At 38.4% G+C, this 16,537-nt stretch overlaps 1 protein-coding gene across 10 annotated transcripts in view; it reads right to left on the bottom strand.

Annotated features, from left to right (window-relative positions):
* si:zfos-588f8.1 overlaps nucleotides 1–16,537 on the bottom strand; it is a 59,617-nt gene that overhangs the window by 25,709 nt on the left and 17,371 nt on the right. For all 10 annotated transcript variants that reach the window (XR_009783948.1, XR_009783949.1, XM_061738298.1 and 7 more), the window contains exons 2-4: nucleotides 8,073–8,292; nucleotides 7,725–7,944; nucleotides 6,869–7,378 (exon numbers count right to left, since the gene is read on the bottom strand). Coding sequence is in view for 8 of the 10 variants with exons in the window: in XM_061738298.1 (XP_061594282.1) it covers nucleotides 6,869–7,378; nucleotides 7,725–7,944; nucleotides 8,073–8,227 (885 nt within the window). In the remaining 2 variants the exon portion in view is untranslated. The remainder of the gene's footprint in view (nucleotides 1–6,868; nucleotides 7,379–7,724; nucleotides 7,945–8,072; nucleotides 8,293–16,537) is intronic.

The raw sequence follows: 16,537 nt of genomic DNA, 5'->3' as shown, positions 1-16,537 counted from the left end.
CAGTGCTTTGTGCCTTCATATGTTCCCAGTTTATGTACCATTTCACATGTTGCTACTGAGAGTGCAACTAAGACTGCAAAAACCTACTGGCTTTAGGAGTTTACAGGCTAACAGTCTGAAACATTGGCTTCCTCTACTCTTGTTTCTCAAAAGTTTTTCAGTTGCATGTTTCCACGGGCTCTGCCAAGGCCCTCACGCACTGACACCTCACTACAGCTTGGATACACCCAGAAAGGACTCAAAAAATCCAACTGCCACAAAGACTGGTCCTCCATTCAGGATGGAAAAACAGCAGCCAATCGTACAAAATTAATAAAAAGTCTTAGTGGACATGCTAATTCTTTTGAGCTGCAGAAACTTTAAACCCACAACTACACCAGATGTACTTCAGACCGCATTAAACAACAACATTTGAAAACGACAGGATGACTGGACACTGGCAGCAGGGTGATGAAGTGTGTGATAACCGATAGCTGCAAAACATACACGCAACTCTGTAGCAAAATAATCACAGTTTTTGGTCTTGAATGTGAAAAATGTTTTGGTGAGATCACATGTGACTGAATGCAACCACATTGACGCCAGTTCCTCTTCTATGCTCCACTTTTTTTTCAGATTGCTAGTTATACTAAGAACTACCCCCTTCAAGCTGCGGGGTGTAGTTGTGATCTGAGCTGTTAACAAACAAATGGCTTTTTAAAGTAAAAAAGCAACATCAATGCTCTCTGGGAGGCCGCCGTCGCCATTATATAACTGTAAATGTGTTCATGAGTGCATCTGCAAAAGCCAGACCAAATGCAACTTTAAACAGTTCCTGTCTTGAACTCATAGAGGTAGTCACACTGAAAACAACACACAAGAGATGATTGCAAGATTAATGACGCAAGTGTGATGTATGAAGTGATAGATTATGTAAACGATGTTCGGACTTTATTCAAAAGCAAGCATGATGAGGGATTATTTTCCAATTGGCAGATTCATTTTAAACTACAGTGATTAGTTGCAGTCCTTGTGACTTATAGAAGCGAAAAGAAAATCAACAATATCATGAAGTATTTATCACACAACTGTTAGGCAGCTGTAGTGAACTGCTGTGGAAACTAGCTTGTGTTGGATGGCAGCAAGATGGAAATATAGTGCTGGTAGTGGCAGTTAGAGGAAAAAAAGAACCAGTAATTGCTTCAGGATGCAACAGTTGATGGAACTGGATTAGTACTATTCTTAGAAGTCACTTGAAAGGAAATAAGACACATCCACAAAATAACTATACTGATATTTATGCTTTTCTGAGCAATGGAAAAGCTATATAAAAATGTATTTACAAGATAGTGTAAAGTTGTAGTCATTAACTCTGACAGCTGTTCCTTCACACTTAAACATGCACCACCTGAACACCCACAGAAGGGAATGATCTTTGCACGGATTTAGTATCATAATAAATGCATAATTATCTGTACTTCAGGGCACAATATCTATAAACAGTAAACTGAACACAGAAGCAAAAACAGGAACAACTGTGACAAAAAAAGAGAAAAGCTGTGAAAAGTTATCCTGCATAGGAAAAAAGAGGCACATACAGATTGAAACTGAAAACAACTTTTCCTTTATTTGTCTAACGCAAGCATTTCAACTATTCTACCTTTCAAGCATGTTTAGTCCAAACATCACAGACCTCCCTGAAATGTAAGTATTATGACCAACATGGACTGCTTCATTTTCTCAAATGAAGACCAAGACCTTTACTGAGTTCCTTGATTTAAGTCAGACTTAGTAAAGTTATTTCTAATTCTCTTTGTTATTAGCAAAAAATATGTGTCTACGATGCCTCATTTTGATGCCATAAAACAAAGTCTGGAACAGTGGAAACCCCAGTTTTTGCATCACCCTCCTCCCAAATTTGCATCGAGTATGCTGAAAAAGCATAGCTTTTGTGGTGGATTTAAGAGAAGCCCGCACTGTGTACCAGGACGTTGGACAAATTAATGTGGACAAGTTTTAAACACATTTAAGTGAAACGTTTACAATCTTATGTGTTGCATTAAACAAAAGTTTTTAAAGCAAACTCATTACTTTCTTCATCACTCTCTTCTCATTGCTCCCCAATCTCTCCTTTTCTTTTTTTTAAGTCTACCTGAACAAAGACACAGGTGTGAGCTGGGTAAGCTGGTTTATCAGGGTTAAAGTTACAATTAAAGCACAAGAAGAGGTCAATGCTTCAATAGTTGGAATAAAACTTCAAGTACTAGTTTTGCTCCTACTGTGGTCTAGTGATTTACCAGTTTGAGACATTTAAAGCTGCTCCACCCATGTCTAGATGAGCACCACATCAAACCGAAGCTTGTGGTGTGGTCAAAGTACCATGAATATACCCTGAACAAGCTGGCAGCCTGCTGCTCCGTGGTTTGTAAAGAAAAGCTCTACAGTACATTTCTGAATAGTTTGATTAAAGAAAAGTATGTGTATATATGTATATATCTGTGTGTGATTGAGATGATTCATGAGTGTGACATGGTGATATAAACTCTATAATTCCAGGCTTGTGCACAATGCCACCTACTCTGAGTAACCACTCAAACACGAGATAAACAACAGATCAGCAGTCAGAATGGCCAGCTACTCCTCTACACTTCCTGAACAACAATACAATACACTCGCCCGTCCACACCCCTCGCGGCTCTGAGCTAACAGCAGAGGGAACCACTGCCTTTACTTCCCGTGTCGTAGATGCTTCCTGTTAAAGGGTTCCGGAAGATCGGGACTTCCTGTCTGAAGCTGCGAGACAAGGTGGCATGGAGGAGGGCGGGGACTTTGAACAGGAATCTGAACTGATCTCACAGACCAAGGCCTTCATTTGCTGCAGGTTGTTCTCATCAAAAATTATTTAATGAACTATGGGACTTATTTGTTAAATAAAGTATATATTGGCCTTTATTTATGTAGTCAATCTTACCTAAAAGTAGTAGTAAGTAATCCTTATTGCTCTCTATATTACAACATCAAAAAGATTAGAGTTAATAACAAAATAAACAACAAATTACTTTTCATTTTTATGAAGAGGAATCTAAGGCATAAACATGTCTAGATAAAAAAAAATGTTATACTTTGAAAAAGCTCCAAGTGGAAATTCATTTGTAGGACCCTGAAAGACTGATATTATCCTGAGCAAGTTGCTTAACAAGTAATACTCCTCACTTTGATGTGGTCAAAATACTGCTGAAAATTATTAGAAAGTTTAGAACAAGCATTTTATAATAACATAAAAGTCTGCAGATCTTTAGTTTATTGCCTTCGAAAAAAAAAAAAAGGCCATGAGTTAACAACTGAATGTTTGAGACACTATCAGATCAGGAAAAAAAAAAACAACTCTCCCCTACTACTCACACTTAAAGCTTGTCACATATAAGCTACCGTGCCGGAAAGAACACAAAGACTTGCAACACGTAACCACACAACAGCGGACCAACAAGTTCAACCAGTTCACAACTGAGGGGAATAGTTTTAGAGCCGGTGAAGTGAACTGAAGGTAGATGGGGTTTTTTCAGACCACAGACTATATACATTCTTCTCCCGTATACTACATTCAAAACAAAGAGACAACTTATAGGGTAGTGAATGTAGAAGGGAGGAAAAAGAAGCAGAAAAAAAAAGACTGGTACGCTGTACTAAAGTAGGACAGCAGCTTTTCCAAATGGTTTGAAGTTGGGGCTATTTTATCTGCCAGCAACACAGCACAAAGCCAGAATCCAGCACCACAAATGATCTCATCTCCTCCAAAATTTGACACAGCCCTCAAGACCTCCACTATAGCTCAAGGAAACACACACGCATTCACTCGAGCACACATTTTAAACCACTGTAATCTGATCAAGTTCCACATTTAAAAAAAAAAAAAAAAAGGGTACAAGAAAAGGGTACCAAATAATATCCTTTGACAAACAGATTTTATCTGGTGAAGGGATGAACCTGCAGGAGTTTGTTCAGTAAACCAGCCGTCTCACGATAATGCTTGATAGAATCTTTTCACATCAACTGAGAGTATCTGTTTATAAATTCCAATTTTAAAGCAACGTTGTTATCTAATCTTTCAACCTTTTTAAGTAAAATTAATGAATACATCCTATTACAAGGTCAAAACAAGGATGAGGCACATGCCTGTTCAATAAGCAGGATGATTGTACAACTGGTTCCGGATGTAATTCAATCTGTTCCTCGACTGACCGGCCCAGTTAACCCTGGGCCAGTCTCCCTGTCTAGCCCCACAACCACAGCTCTCGACTGGGCTGACACACACGTACTGCTTTCCGCGAGTGAGCGGCAGAGTGGCAGCAAGTCTGCCAAAGGGACCAGAACTGTGCTGATGGAAGGGGAAAAATATCACTGTTGCCTCCTTCTTCATTCCTGAATCGGTCGCCCAGAACAAGAAACTTTGTCAGACTGACACACGTATCAAGGGACCAACACTACGTATTCACATGCATCTTAAAACAAAGTAAAATAGTTGAAAACAACGCAGAGGTGAAGACTGTAGAAGAAAAACATGTCTATATGTCATGTCACTGATGCTGATCCTCCATTTTTCCCATTACCTTCAAGATGACAATTAAATATATATTTAATTTTGCATAATTCTGTAGTATTATATGTTCAAATAAAGTTTACAGATATTTCCTTTGCTTGTTAGTGTCGTTTTTTTCCTTATTGAGTTTAAACCACATTCCACATAAGGCTTTTCTGGATAAAAGGTCTATTTTTGGCCACGTTATTGTGAAATAAAACTGAAAAGTATGCGCGAGAGATTTACTGCAAGATCAGGACTGAGAGCTAATAATTCTCCACAACAAAAGAGGCTATCAAGCTGGACCCGTCTGGGATTTCTAGTTTTGTGTCTACATGTTAATTTCCCCCGACCTACTAGATTCCTACTAGACTTATTTGTTTCTGCAGCCTCATTTGCTTCTTTACTCCTTCCAGTTATCCAAAATTACAAGCATTAAGATTTCATCACTCTCTGAAAACACAATATGTCTCTGGGTTACATACCACATTCCTGGGGGTTTCATACCACCCAATATGCCACATCACAGCCACACATGCACACGTGTTTATTATGAGTACTGCCTTGCTTTGTAAGCCTCCATCCCTGTAAATGTATGCCTACCTTTAATCTTGATGAACAGGAGTGATGCGAGTGCTAAGCTCGATGTCACCAAAATAACGCAGCACAATAGCTCACCAAATGTAAGTTTTTCCACATTTGAAAGTGAGCGAGGCCCCGTTTCTCATTAAAAGGATGAAAAATAAACAACAGAGACGCTGTCTGTTCTTTGCCAGGTACCACAGGAAATAATCTTTGGCGATAGTGATACTGTGGAGTAACTTGCCCTTCAAAGTGAAACCAGTTTTTGTTGTAACAAAATAAAAGCTAACAGATGTGTAACAGATGGATTTGAGAGCAACAGTTTTGCCACCAAAGACAGGGTTGTAGCTTGAATCATGACCTGAATATCTGCTGTGCAGCATGAAGGCAAGCTCTGCAAGAAAAGGCCACGTATTACTGTGCATGCACACAATAAAGCCAAATCATTGGCTGAGTTACAAATAAGTTGCAAAAGCAGTTTAATAGTGAACTGGCCATTGCTCATTTCCAAGACTGAACTATTAAAAAATAAATAAAAATGTGCTCGTTTGAGCAAAAGGGGTTTTTGAAAAATAGTTATATGCAGAGGCGCTGCTACAATGAGCAGAAAAAAATGTCTTTTATACCACCTGTTAACGTCCAGGAAGTCAGACTGCTGAGAGCATTAGGATCTTCGTGGCTCCAAAAATTGGAGGCTGGGCTAACAAAGACCCATGACAGATCAAAAACAGAACTGTTAAGAAACAAACAAGGCCATCTATTATTTAAAAGCAGCCATAGTCCAGACCAGAAGCCAGATCCAGTCTGCAAAGATTCTACCCAATTACCATAAACAAGCTGATGTTAAATTACAACTTGACGAGGAAATACTTTTTGGTCTTTTTCCAATATGACCAGCATCTGACACTGATGTTCAATAAATACTAATTCTGCGTGAAGAAAGATGCGCCTCAGAAAACAGTTGCTCAGCCCTTTTGGTTGTATTTTTGGTTCAAGCTGGTTTCTCAGGAGCTCCAGAGAGGAAGCTCCAGAGAACAAGCACGTAATTTCTCATAGAGGAGAAAGTAGGAAGAGAAGTAGAGTCACCTGACTGAAACAACAACCAAAAAAAACTAAAAAACACCACCATCAGGAAGCCAATTGAGCAAGAATAATAAACATAAGAAACAAAACATAATTTTTTTAAGCAAAAGGCACCACAAAAACATTGACATAGCAACTTCCTCTTCTCCTTTTTCTGGCTACACCACAGCTTTTATGAAAGTCTTTTACATTGTACACAAACTATCAAGTGCAGCCCATAAAATAGCCTAAAATTACATTTACTCTATACAATGCCGGTTCAACAACTTTTTTGAAAGTTTCAATGTAGCCCATAATATTTGTCATCCTGTGCTCTTACATAATGTATCAACATGAGTCACTTTTTAGGAAGCACTCATTACTGCATGTAATTTAGAAGAGCAAAACAATTTATATTGCAGCATAAACATGCAGCAATATACTTGCTGCAATAACTCGTCTCTCGTGAGATTATTTGCATTTTACCAACCTTAATCCAAAGTATTTTTTAGTGCCTTATGTATCCTTTTTTTATAACATTTATATTGCCTTCTATACTGCAGTGTTTAATCTGTTTTTCCAACCAGTTCACATCACTAGGCTTTGGGCCACACTGAGTCAAGATCGTTGTGACATCTTATAAATATTGCGGGGTCACACAAGTCTTACCTCCAGGACTGGTCCTGCTCCCAGAATGGTCCTCTCCACCCCACTGGCATAGCCCTTCTGGCTGAGCGCAGTCAGACAGTGGATTAAGAAATTTGTACTCTGGGTTTTGCCTGAGCCGCTCTCTCCAGAGATGACAATGCACTGGTTGACTTTCTTCCTGAGCATTGCATAGTAGGCCACATCTGCAATGGCGAAAATATGAGGCTCCAGTTTGCCCAGCTGGTGATTCTCGTACATCTTGACATATTTAGGGTTATAAATGGGTAGGAACTTGAAGGGGTTGATGGCGATGAGAATGCTGCCTGCATAGGTGTAGATCTTTTTCTTGTGAAAGCGTGTGCGCAGATTATTTAATATGCGGTCCTCATTGAGGACGGGGAGATTGCAGAGGTCTGCAAAGTCATCCTGGGGAGGAGGAAGGAAGCCCCTGGCTGCGAGTCGCTGTACCTCTTGCTCCTTGGACAAAGGTGGGAGGTGGACATAATGGATAGAGCCATCATGATTCCTCTCCTGGATGAAGGAAAAGGTTCATGATTTATTACGGAGACAGATACAACAGCATTCAGAAACAGTGAAAGCATAACTGACTAATTGAATTTCTTTCTTTAATCAAACATTTTGGAGAAAGGCTCCTCTCACATATCCTGCTGTGATATATTGTTCTAGATTTTGTTGTTATATTTTGCCTCTTTACCATACAACTTATAACCTTAGATTATTTACTTTTGTTTCTCACTGAAAATGGCAACAAAGAGGAAGAGAGAAATTCAATGAATTATTCTGTAGGAGAGCTTCTCCAATTCGTCCACACTGACCAAATTCAACTTTAAAGTAAACAGTGAGTGGTCGGTTTTACCTGTAGTAAGAAATAAAAGCCAAGGCTCTGAGGATGTTTTTCCTGGGCTTTCCGAGGCCACAGCAGAAACCTCTGCACTGGCAAGTCTCCAGCTTCCAGTACCCACTCTTCCCCACCACATTCCTTCACCTCTGCCAGCACATACATGCGGCCAGGGTCCAGCCCCAGTGTTGTAGCAGCATCCGAGATCACAGAGGCTGCTGTTGCATCTTTCTGCACTCTGATCAGCAGGAAAAAGGAAACAAATATTAGATATATTACGTTACCTTAACTACAATAATAATAGCTAAGCTGATGATGGTGAAGTTACATCAACTCTCTTTAGCGAAAACATAGTGGGACACTCACCTAAGATTGCAACAAGTAGATGACTGGGTAGCCAAACGTGGATAGATCTGAAGCACGTATGAGCGGCCATCTTGATCTTTAGGGCCATCTGACCCACCTCCCCCTCCTCCACCTGCATTCGTTGCCACGGTTGCAGCGCCATCTCTGACACTCATCCTGAGCCAGGGGGAGTGGCCTCAGCATGCCGCACAGCCACTGCCTCTGTCTCACCAAGCAGCACCTGAAGATGACAGATGAATTCATAATTGATTATTTTCATGTTATGTAACCCTCGCTGATCATGGTCCAATATTTGAGTTGAGAGCTGAAGAGATGACTAATTTCAGTAATTGCAAATTACTATTTAAAAGACACACAATACTTAATAATACATAATATGATCACATTTAGAATCTAAAATATTTTACCCCTCCGCTGAGTAATAATTAAATAAGATGGCCTATAGACAAAGTATGTAAAGATGAAAATACAATTTTTCATTTTCAAACTGTTTAAGAGGGCATGGGGAACCTGTGATATTCAACCGTCTTTCATTTTGAACAGACGCATGACATCAGAGGTGTGCCTCTAATTTGTCCAGGAAAAAGGCCAAAACACTTTAAAAGTAAGAGTTTGATAGCACACAGGCCTTAGGATAATGAATAGTCAGAGGGCTGTGACATCTCCATTCTGCCAAGCTATTTATTTATCTAAACCTCTTTCTGTGTAATTAGTGGCTATATATACACAGATTTTCTATCTCATGATAAAAACAGGAGAATCATTTCACTAAATTCTCAAAATTGCCCCAGCATACTATGAAAACAATTCAGTTAAAGAAGGGGGACAATATTAAACCTAAAGACAATTATTTTTCAGCTAATGCCAAAATGGAAAATGTCAAAAAGAAAGAATGTTACAAGATAAAATATGAAAGTCTGAATATAAACACAATTATTTGGAGTCATATTTTAAAGATATTTTGATTTGACTTAAAGAAAGTTAATGGATAAATGGAGTAAATGCAACCAGCGCAATTCAGTTTGTCATTTCTTCACATCTTAAACTATGCTTTGATCATTAGAGCAGGTTTAAGAAAAATCCATTTCAACAAAACAAAGAGGCATACTGCTTAAGTATTCTGATGCTGCATCGTTTCATGGCAACTGTAAATGGTTTTGCTACTGAAACTTGAGCATAACTTGCAGCTGCAGATGGTGCACAAAAATTCAACCCTTCTGCTTAGTGACAACAAATATGAAAACAGAGCACTTCGGGTAGACCACAAATTATGTAATGACTGCACAGACACGGTTCTCACTCAAAGTCAAAACACTTAATGGTGTACGACTGTAGAAATGGCGACAGGATAAAAGGATTTTTAACCTCTCTTCAACACACACAATTCATTTCTGCACTCCCAGATTAATTATTTTTAGCTGCAAAGAAGGGATAAGCATCAGTGACCAGTGATAAACTGGTCCAATTTCTAGCCTGGATAGCACCAAAATACGATTATAACAAATGGCTCCTTCTATGGCTGTTTTTAAATCTCATCTTAAAACTCATTTTTTACTCAATAGCTTTTAAGTCGCCATGATTGTTGTATTTCATTTATGTGTTTTACGTTGTCCTGTTTTGTTTTTATTTTTTTCTTTCACTTATCCAGCACTTTGGTCAGCTGTTGTTCTTAAAGTGCTTTAGAAATAAACTTGAACTGAACAAATGGTAACACTATCCACATTAATGCAATAGAAATTCTAAGTCAAACTGCTACTTCAAGCCAGGGTTTTTACAAACCAAACACATTTAAGGGATACAACTCTTACTAATGAGTTACATTATTGGCATTAATGGTTGGTATTCAGCTGCAGAATCAAACCCTTCAAGTCAATTTAAACTGATTTCATGAAGAAATCAAACTGTATTTCTAACAATGTATCAGCCAAACACCTCGGTATAATATTTCATCCATATGGCCCAGCCCTACTGTTCAGATTAACAAGGTTTAATTACAGAAGCTTGAATAAAAAAAGAACAGGTTTGACAACTATTTTTACACAATGTTCTGTAAACTGTAGTAAAGTTTAGTAGAAATCAAGCCTTAGAGGTGTTTGCACCTTTAATGTTTCTGTCTACTAGGGCTGAGCCAAAGGACCTAAAAATTATAAACCAACTAAGGCTGGCATCAAATCTTAACCTTCAGAAATAAACAATTCTACAATAAACAATCAGCATATAAATAAGCATATTTAAACAATCAAAATTGTATAAAAATAAGCAGTGAGAACTGCGAGCCGTACGTTCAGCAACTAGTTTTAGACAATGTAATACACTATTCAGTAGCGTCTTTGCAGATATCGTTTGGGTTTACACAAATCTGCAATTAGCATTAAAATCATTGCACAATGATACTTATTTGTTTAACTTCATGTTCATTTCACACTGCACCAATTACTGATAAGAGTCTGTTGTTGTGGTTACCCAGTCAGGACAACAGTGATGACAGCTGTGCATCAGCACAGAGCAGAAAGCCCTATCATCATTACAGAGTCACTGAAAGTCAAGTCTAGTAGTATCAACCAACACTGAAGTGTTTCACATCTGATTCTGTCCAATGTCCTGCTGGATCGCCACCAAAAGAAATACTGTCCAAGTAAATACAGTCTGTCACAAAAGATAAATAGTAATCTAAAGTTAAGTGTTAAATTGCACAGACGGCAGCTGAGAAAAGTTAGGTCTAATGATGGATCATGTAGGAAGTCGCAGCATCAGTAATGCATGCTTAAAACCCCTTGAGGAAATGAGAAACTGTTTTAACATCTCTGCGTGGCGAGCAGACTTCACTGCTTTGGTAAACTGATCCTGGTTTGGGTCTTGCAAGCACAGAGCCACAGTTTCACACTTCTGTAATTTAAGCAAGGCGTTCATTTTCTAAGTATAACATGAAATAACAAATACCGGTAAGCAGAAATTCAGCCAAAATAATCAAGAGAAGGGAACTGGGGCTTAGTTGTCAATTTAAAGGTTTCAGGGACCGTTTCATAGAAACTTTACAGCTGCAGATATATTCTAATTAGCTCTTTAAAGAAAAAATGGCAACCATAATATCTCGTTTCTGCCTCTATTATCACTGGAACATCTTAAGAAGTATTAATCACAAGATCTCAAATGAGCAGACCACATGGTGCTTCCCAGAACTAACTAGATGGATGTGTTTATCCAGTCAACGTGGAGTTGCCTTAATGCGTCCTTTACATTTCTGCCAATATGATGATTAAGCATTATCAATTTGTTTCAGAGTCTGCCTGTAATAATCTTTATAACGGATATATGAACACTGCAAACCACAGATGGAAACAGGGAAAACAAAGATATCCTCACAAAGCCCACTGGAATGATCTGGGTCACAGTAGAGAATCAGGGAAAAATAGAACAACTGGAGACTCATGAGCTTGTGCTTATTGCCAGGCAAGCTGACCACAGTCCCAAAAACATGCAAGCCCGTAAAATGCTATGGCATGCAAAACTGCAGAGACCACAGAGGACAGCATCATCATTATCCTCCATCATGAGCTCTGTCTGTTTTAAATTTGTCACTTTAACTCTTGAGCTGCTCTCAAACTAGATTCAAAGGAATAGGAAATATAAAACTATTGTATACGTGTAAAAATAAAAGATTTTCATCCCTATTCCTGCTGCAACAAAATTGAAATATAGCATAAAAAGGCCAAAAAGGAGAGACATAAGCTTTGGGAGAGAGAGGGAGAAGGGTAAACATCTAAAAGTGGGAGAGGTCTCATGGGACAAACAAAGGAGACGGAGGCTTTGAGATTATACTGCTTCCTCCCTGCAGAGGAGATCCTCTGTGACGATGCCCAGCATACCACAGATAAGACTCGGAGTTGTCTGCTTTGCACAGGCTTAGCCCGGCACTTTAGCTGCTTACAGGGGGTTGATGGGGATACATCCGAGTGGGCTATGGACCTGCTTACTGTGGGCAGGAGGAGGAAGGCCCAAGGAGCAAGCTCATTATGACTGAGATTTCTTATTAAAGAACTGGTAGTGTTCATCCCCACTGAACAGAACTAAGTCATCCTATCTAACCCCTCATTATCCTGGCAGCAAAATAGGCTTGCAGCAATTTAATTCCACCGTACGGTTTGTGGACATCAACCATAGTTTATCTAAGTCAAAGACATAAATACAACTACAGCAGCAGCCATATCAAAAATGTTAATAACCTGCTACTTTATTCATGCACAAACACACATAAGACGCTTTAAAATGTTGGCAACTATAAGTACTTTCTTTGCTATTCCCTAAACAGATATATTACACTTACGCATGCCATAAAAAACAGATTTTTATTCCTACCGCTCAGTAGCTATGAAAGAAAGTTGTCTGGGTGATGTTAATACTTTGCTGAACTATTCTGTTTATACTGAAAGTTATAGCAATAAATAGCAATATAAATCCTAGGTTTTTGCCAGAGGTGTATAATCCAGGTGCCATAAAGTAAAAATCCAGTCCAGCGGTTGTTCCAACCAATCACTAAACCAGCTCCTCTGCAGGTAGATGGCAGGTCGTTAGTGAAAACCCCTGTTCTAAATGTACAGGCTGATCCAGAAACATGGCAGGGTTTTTACTTTATGGCACCTGGATTATACACCTCTGGTTTTTGCAATACAGCTAATTGTATAAAGTTTAAGCAAAGTAAAGAATCATCTGAGGGAGGAAAAAGAAATGGCTGGATGAAACAAGGAGTTATTTGTAACCGATGATTGAATTGGCAGTCAGTCTAAGCCAACGAGATCTTCCTAACCTACCTTCAAGCAAACTGCAAATAGCATATTGTAATGTAACACAGAGAGGAATGAAAAGGAGGGTGAGTGATTGCAAAACTAGAGTGCCAATTATTGTTGAGTAAGAAAAAATAGTTTGTCTTTTTATGGGCAGTTTTTGAGAGGTTTATGAACTTGCTTACGGATGTGTGAGCTTAGGTGTTATGCATTTTCTCTGTACTACAAACAGTAAAAATGTTCTTCCTAATGGACCTCCCAAGGTCAACTCTCAAACTCGTACAGATTGTATAAACAAAGCAACGAGTCAGCAGTGAGACACCAGCGGCTGACTCAGATATCAGGCAGGAAGTCAATGACCCAATGACATATGCAAGGTCAACAAACTTCAAGTGGATTGTACCATCTGTCTCTTTAATGATAACTCAGTTTCTCTCTGCCACTGTTGATACCTTACTTTTAGAATCGCAATCCCAATACAAAAATTCAAAAAAGGAAGCTATTTGTGATGTCAGCCTTGTGTGTCTATGGGGCAAAAATGCAGCGACTCCCCAGACTCCATTCCAGCATCATAAGAGGATCCTTGACAGACTTCATGAGTCAGCATGCCTCACCGATGACGCAGCTGGTCACCGACACAAGCAAGAAAGTCTTAGGCTATATTCACATGAAGACAAAATGCTTATAATTCAAAAACGTTCTTCGTAAAGACTGGGATGTATCAGTAAATGTGTGCATCCACAGGAATGTACTCAATACACCTGAAAATGCTGTAAAATGCATGCCAGGCCTGTTAGTGGAACTGTGATACCTTGACGGTAACAAGCTAAAACAAGCAGCAAAACACTGGACATTCACACTTGCGCAGAAATCTGTAAACAGCAGAGAGCCAGTAACAACAGAGTCATGTAAACAATGTCTTCAAATATTTCCACTCTGGAACCTTGTTTCAAAAATGATCGTTTACGGACCCCCAAAACACTGGCTTCGTATGGATGATATGGTGGTTTTATAAAATTGCGTTTAGGCCTGGGTTTGTCTTCGTGTGGATGGGGCCTTAGACCCTATGAACTCAGTCATATCATTTTCTTGTTTCGAATCTTGCAATAATCATTCCCACTTTAGCTAGTATTTTTTCCACAATTACAGGACTGTCTCAGAAAATTAGAATATTGTGATATAAAGTTCTTTATTTTCTGTAATGCAATTAAAAAAACTAAAATGTCATACATTCTGGATTCATTAAAAATCAATTGAAATATTGCAAGCCTTTTATTATTTTAATATTGCTGATTATGGCTTACAGTTTAAGATTAAGATTCCCAGAATATTCAAATTTTTTGAGATAGGATATTTGAGTTTTCTTAAGCTGTAAGCCATGATCAGCAATATTAAAATAATAAAAGGCTTGCAATATTTCAGTTGATTTGTAATGAATCCAGAATGTATGACATTTTTGTTTTTGTAATTGCATTACAGAAAATCACAATATTCTAATTTTCTGAGAGAGTCCTGTAATTGTGGAAAAAAATACTAGCTAAAGTGGGAATGATTATTGCAAGATCTCCAAGTTTCGAAACAAGAAAATGATGTAAGTAATTCAGACAGTTTTAAAATGTGTGAATAAAAATCAGTTAAAAATTAAAAACAAAAAACAACAGAATTCTCAACAAATAATTCAACTACCGGGTTGATGTAAATAAAAATACATATACAAGAGTTGTTTAGAATGAGGGGAAAAGTGGGAAATACAATAAATGTATATACCAATATATTAAATTCGACATCAAGCTTTCAATTTCAATTTCATTTCCTTTGGAAAGCATTGTGTAGTTCTTGCCATCTCCCGTCCCAACAATCTAACTCCTGATCAAAGCGTTTTTCTTTATAGCACTATGTGACACATCAACCTCGATGCAACTAGCCATTAGCCAACATAGCAAGAGTGGACCTCAAAACAGAGGCAATTAAGTCACTCAAGTAATTAATCATAGAAGAGAAAATGAGTGACAGAGCAAGAAACGAAATAAAAACAATTCTTGGACAGTGCTGTAAAAGCTACTCCAAACATATAAGGGGACCTTCCGTGTTAGGAATTTTTAAAATGCTCTGTTTTGCTTTAAATTTTTATATGGGCACTGAAGCATGAGGGTGGACTGGACAAAAAATGTGTGCACTGCTTGCAAAGTGCAGAGCAGGCGTAAGGTTCTTGCCATCACAACAATGCATGATGATTGCACAAGCTGGCTTCCAGTTACTTCTGCTTGCAACATGGTCCATATTTTTTAAAGAGTTCTTTGAGACCCTCATGTGAGCTTTAGGTCCAAATTTCTAATGGCAATGCTGAGTTAAATGAAGCAAAGACTGTAATAACAAAATGTATTTCATGTAACGCTTTCTGTGTGATTCAACATTTGGAAGAGGAGACTGGTTTACTTAGTTGACCCCAAACTTAAAATATAAAACATTTTGAAGGAAAGCAGTAACATAACACAAACTTTCTAGGGCTAATTGCACTAAACAGCTGCATGATAAATGCTCTGTAACAAAACATGTAATTTGCTCCTTTATTTAAAGGGATTGGAGTGATATAAAAAGAGACAGGAGTATGAGGTATTTTACTCAGTCCTCCTGTGCTAAAAGCCACCCTGTACAGACAGAGCTGGAGCACTGAAGCTGACACTCTGCTAATGCAAAGCTACACTCTGTGTGTGCAAGTAGTTGACTTCTAATTGCAACTTCATAGCAACAAATGACAATCTGGAAATATGACTGTTTACTTAATACATTGTGTAAATTAAATTTAATAGCTTTATTATAAAATATAGTTGCATAACTCACAACTCTTGATACTGATGAGATTCTACAACAGCCCTTCTTCTGACTTTCTGACAGACTGACTACGTTTACATGCAGTCAAAATTCAAGTTATTGCTAATATTCCGGTTGCTGAGACATTCGGAATATTCCGTTTACATGCGTGAGCAAACAGGGTTATCCCTGTATACATGGTAATTAATCATTTGGGATATCTCGATCAAAACAGCGGCGCGCAGAGAACATCATGACGCAATTACCGTCATTTCCGCTTCTTCTTCCTGCATCCAAATTCAAAACAAATGCTGCTTCGCGCAACTTTTCACTCACCTTCTTTTAAATCTTGCTATCCCCGTACTTTCTACCGTCTACAAATGCCAAAATGTTCATATCCTTCATTACATTTATAAAATGATTAGTCTCCTCCTCACTCCAAAAGTGTGGCGTGGTCTTGCGTTTCTCCGTGTTTATAAGTACGTCCTGGACTCAAAAGACCAAGATTCCTTGCGAAAAGAGCATGCGCAGAAAACAAATTCATGTTCTGTTTGATCGGGATATACCGTTTGGCGTTTACATGACCGAATATTCAGGTTTTAAAAAGGGAGTAACCCAGGGGTCATATTTGGGTTTTTAAAAACCGGAATATGAGCAAATTCAGGTTATTCAAAGGGGTTATTGGTGTTTACATGGCCGTGCAAAACCAAGTTATTGCTAATATTCGGGTTTTAAAAGGGTTATTGACTGCATGTAAATGCAGTCACTGTGCTTTAGGCTTTGTGGGGTGAAGAAAGTTCACTTACAAATACATGTGTGCCTTATTTTAATGTAACCATTTTGCTTTAAGGTGAATTTTAAAGACTTAGAAAT

Source organism: Cololabis saira, chromosome 13, assembly GCF_033807715.1.
Source record: "Cololabis saira isolate AMF1-May2022 chromosome 13, fColSai1.1, whole genome shotgun sequence".
NCBI lineage: Eukaryota > Metazoa > Chordata > Actinopteri > Beloniformes > Belonidae > Cololabis > Cololabis saira.
Note: the sequence above shows the minus strand (reverse complement) of the source record. Positions and strands in the feature narration are given on the sequence as shown.